This window comes from Cydia pomonella, chromosome 5 (genome assembly GCF_033807575.1).
Source record: "Cydia pomonella isolate Wapato2018A chromosome 5, ilCydPomo1, whole genome shotgun sequence".
Lineage (NCBI taxonomy): Eukaryota > Metazoa > Arthropoda > Insecta > Lepidoptera > Tortricidae > Cydia > Cydia pomonella.
The window spans coordinates 13,774,556-13,779,480 of NC_084707.1; the positions used below are offsets into that span (position 1 = coordinate 13,774,556).

The 4,925-nt window shown below is 43.3% G+C and overlaps 1 protein-coding gene across 1 annotated transcript; it reads left to right on the plus strand.

Moving 5' to 3' along the window:
- Positions 1 to 2,625: 2,625 nt before the first annotated feature.
- LOC133517772 (uncharacterized) lies at positions 2,626 to 4,138 on the plus strand. The gene is made up of 2 exons (XM_061851187.1): positions 2,626 to 3,192; positions 3,997 to 4,138. Coding segments are annotated over exons 1-2 (468 nt in total). The 5' UTR covers positions 2,626 to 2,725; the 3' UTR covers positions 3,998 to 4,138.
- Positions 4,139 to 4,925: the final 787 nt, after the last annotated feature.

Genomic DNA, 4,925 nt, shown 5'->3' on the forward strand with positions numbered 1-4,925 from the left:
CGAAAAGGATCGTGACGTAACCAGATTCCTGTGGCTCAAAGATACCTCTAAACCGATATCTCAAGACAACCTATTACACCTTAGGTTTTGTAGAGTTCCATTTGGCGTCATTTCGTCACCGTTTTTGCTTAATGCAACAATCAAACACCACCTGTCCAGTGCGGAACATCAACAAGTCAGACTAAAAGCAAATGACATATATGTGGACAACTTTGTTTCGGGTTCCAGCACTACAGATGAAGCGATGGAGCTCTACAGAAATCTAAAAGGATCTTTTCAAGATATTTCAATGTCACTCAGGGATTGGAGCTCAAATTCTCGAGAATTTACGAAGAAAGTTTCTGATACATGTAAAGAAGATAAAGTAAAGGTACTTGGTTTAGAATGGGACATTAAGAAAGATACTCTTCAGTTGAAACCTAACTTGCAAGAGGAAGCAGTCACAAAAAGAGGAATACTGAAGACTATTGCATCAATCTATGATCCATGTGGTTATGCCGTGCCCTATACTCTATCATCTAAACTCTTTCTACAAGGACTCTGGAAGGCTGGAGTGTCGTGGGACTCGCCATTGTCAAGCGAACTAACAGAAGAGTGGAACGTCATCAGACAGAACTTAGAAGCCATTAGGGAAGTGTCAGTGAACAGATGCTACATGAAGACACCAGTGGGAAAAGGCTACCAACTACACTGTTTCACTGACGCCTCCCTACAGGCTTATGCAGCATCAGTCTTTTTAGTTTGCGGCTCGGGGAAAAGCTTCATCATTGGTAAATCCCGTTTAATACCAAGTAAAGATCAGGAGAGTCTCAAGATACCCCGTCTTGAACTATTAGGAGTACTGATTGGCAGTAGATTGATAAAGTTCGTTCTTAAATTCTTCCAGCAGAAGATAGCAAGGCAAGTCTTATGGACCGACAGCCAGATAGTCATAGAATGGTGTAAATCTGACAAACTATTACCACCTTTCGTTGCCAGGAGGATAGAAGAGATCAGAACAAATAAAGATCTGGAAATCAGATACCTTCCAACAGACCTAAATCCAGCAGACGTAGGCACCAGACCCACCTGTTCGAGAGAGGACGGGGAGAAATGGCTGAGTGGTCCACAATTTATAGTAGAAGATCCGAAGACGTGGCCAACTACATCCGGCAGTGGACCCACCAGTTCTCTCTTGACTGGGGAGGGTCTTGGGATCCAAGAAGATGAAGAACTGATGGAAATAGATGATCCAGATATACCTAATGTTAACCCGGTGGAAACGGAAGATGGCACAACTGCAAAAGAGATAATAAATCAAGAGAATGGTCAGATGCCAGACAATAAATTTCAAAAATTGAAAGAAATTCAATCAGAGTATTTTCCTCTAGAAGTAGAGGGAAAAGTAACTAGTTTAAGTTTGAATTTAAGCATATTTAAAGATATAGATGAGTTACTGAGGTGCAAAGGTCGTATGAAACACACAAACTGGTCATTTGACAAACGCTATCCTATACTTATTCCAAAAAATTCAGATTTCACCAACGAAATTATAATAAAGACTCATCAAGAAAATAAACATGTTGGAGTGAGTCACACGTTAGACAAGATAAGGGAAACATACTGGATTCCACAAGGAAGAAGCCAAGTTCAAAGGATTCTGAAGAAATGCCCTGAATGTATGAGACATGACGGAGGGCCATATAGACTACCGGAAACTCCTGCTTTACCGAAAGAGAGAGTCAACTATAGTTCTCCATTTACATACGTTGGTACCGACTACCTGGGACCACTTCTAGTTAACAATGGGAATGGCAATTGCAAAAGGTGGATTAGCCTATATACATGTTTGGCTGTAAGAGCCATTCACCTAGAAGTTGTAAAGGACCTAACAGCGGAAGAAGGTTTATTGGCCTTACGCAGGATGATTTCAGCAAGAGGAGTGCCTATCTTGATAACGTCTGACAACGCAGCTCACTTTAAGTTACTCTCGGAGATTCTTCAGAATCCATACTGCGTAGATAAAGAAATAAAATGGAAATTTATACCACAGTTAGCACCATGGCATGGAGGATTCTACGAGAGATTAGTCGGATTGGTTAAGAACTGTACGAAGAAAACTTTACAGAAACATTTATTGAATGACAGCCAGCTGGTTACAGTGGTTAAAGAAATAGAAGCGGTTCTTAACACAAGACCTTTAACTTACGTGGACTCGGAGCCTGATCATGTATTAAAACCTTCAGATTTTCTTACCATGGGAAAATGTATCATTATGGAAACGTCAGGAAAGGATCCTACTACGTCACAAGGAACGGTGACTAAAGACAATTTAATTAAAGGTTGGAAGAAAGCACAGATAATTCTAAGAGAATTTAAAGAGATGTTCGAGAACCGGTATCTCCTAAATTTGAGAGAAAGATATTCCCACCATCCTAAAGAACCTAGGGTAATATCCAAGTTGGCTCCAAAGATAGGTCAAATCGTGCAGATCAAAGGTGACACGAAGAACAGAGTCAATTGGAAAGTTGGGAAAATAGTATCTTTAAGAAAAGGCGCCGACGGTTTATGTAGGGTTGCCACGGTACGAGTAGGAGATACAGAGTATACAAGATCTATCGCGCATCTCTACCCGTTAGAGATCGAAGATAGAGAAGAACAGTGTAAACAAACATCATCTTACGACGAAAGCGCAGAAGAACCTCTGCAACTTCCTAATCTACCCCGTTCGTCACGCAGAGATGACATGACGGTGGATTCCGTCAACGATGTTGCCGAATCCGAGTCTCTTTCTGAGCAAAGATGCACACAAGCAGTCAGAGATAAGCCAGAAGAAGAAGTACAACCTTATGCCTCGCCAGTAGAGGGAAGGAGTTCCTCTCAACGAATCCTAGAGCCTATGTATAGTGAGTCAAACGAGCCTAAGCCTAAGTCTATGTCCGAACCAGAACCGTTCGCGGTCGTCGACCTCGAATCTTACGAGCACACTAAGCCAGAATCACACAACCTGGAGGAGGTTACGCTAGGCAACGAGTCAAGACCTAAGAGAGCCGCAGCTCTTCGAGCCCTTGAGAAGATCAAAGAATGGACCAGCAATCTAGTCGCCCTATTCCTGCCTGGGTTGGGGAGTGTCGCGACGGACGCGAAAATCCGATGCCACAATACTAATTCACCTGCGGCAACACCGAACAGCGCCCTCTATGTGGAACTGTGGTAAGTTAACCAACGTAGTAAGTTGGTGAAGCTAGATTCAGTATGGCGCGAAACGCGCTAGTTCTATAAAATGTGATATAAAGTGAGGAAGCCTACAGCTGTCCGGAATCATCTAAAGCTAAGTATTTTATTTACTTGGTGAAAGCTCGCAGTAGTGGTATGGTTTCTCTGTGCGATTATCTCCTTTATTCCTTTCTGGTTCGAGCTTGCCACGTGACCTTGACGTGGAAGCTATTGGGAGCCCATCTTAGGTAAGGCGGACTAGGGACTTATGATTGTGTAGGAGTCTGCGGCTTCGGCCGCAGATCCTCCTATATCAATGTGTAAGAGAATGGCAGGTTTAGCTGCTAGATGCTCCCCGTAAGGGGGGCGGCTACTATAGAGAAAGGCGTTAGGAGTTCTGTGGCTTCGGCTGCTAGGTTCTCCTTTATCCCCGTGTAGGAGTAAGGTGGCTCCGGCCGCTAGTTACTCCTTTATCAGCACGCAAGGGGCAGCTTCGGCTGTGGTACGCCCCCTTGAAACCAGAGAAAGGCGTTAGGAGTTCTGTGGCTTCGGCTGCTAGGTTCTCCTTTATCCCCGTGTAGGAGTAAGGTGGCTTCGGCCGCTAGTTACTCCTTTATCAGCACGCAAGGGGCAGCTTCGGCTGCGGTACGCCCCCTTGACTATACAGCTACTTAGGTAGTTGGCTTTGTGTAACCTACATCCGGCCGGGTAAGATGGGGCTCACTAGTAAGATATATAGATTTATGTGTGGAGGTTAATGGTTTGGAGAATACCATGTTCATAGAGCAATTTTACCCACAGATCTCGGGTGTCATACATTCAGCCGCCTTAAGATAAGCGAAGCAGATTAAGGCTCCTCTGGCCCAGGAGTTGAGGTGCAGAGAGAGTGAGGATGAAGAGTCCCTTATGGGATATGAAGGTATGTATGCGATGCATTCTACACCCTAATAACACATATAAATAAGTTGCCGCCTTTCCCCTCTTTACGGTCTCATTTATATACCGCAGGCGGCTAGGGGAGAGGCGGCCACATTGCTTCCTCTTAATTCCACACTCCATATATTCTAGGTATTGTAGCGCCACCTATTTATGGTTTTTTGTCTACTTGAAGAAAAAGTTACTTTTGCAACAGTTCTACCATAAGAGATGTCACTCCTCTTAATTCCACACTCCATATATTCTAGGTATTGTAGCGCCACCTATTTATGGTTTTTTGGTATATGGAGATTTTGTTCCTTGCCTCTACCTTCCATAGTTTGCACAATCGGTAGTCAACTTTATACAAAAGTAGGTGCTGGCTTATTTTACTCTTTGGTTATCGGATCCCATTAATAGAAATCGCCGACATCTTTACTAATGTTAACCACGTTTCTAAGTGTCGCCCCCCTGATATGGATGCTAGATGAGTTTGACGCCATTTTTTTCCTGATCAAATTCCCGTCTGGATTAATCTTACAAACTACAATTTATTGAAAAATATATTTATTGACAATAACAATATACATAATGGATATATTGGGCATGGACGGCTGCCTCGCACCCACCTTTCGTGCCAAAACCTAGCTGTACTGGTTCAAAAAGGGACTGCAATTTTGATCTAAAGTGTCTAACCGCAATTTTTGATGCCAGACATCGTAAAGTAGACCCCACCGCACTACAATTTTGATGAGGTCTGAAAATCGCATACGATGTCTGTGAGATTTGCAGAGGTCGTTATTGTTGTTCTGAAC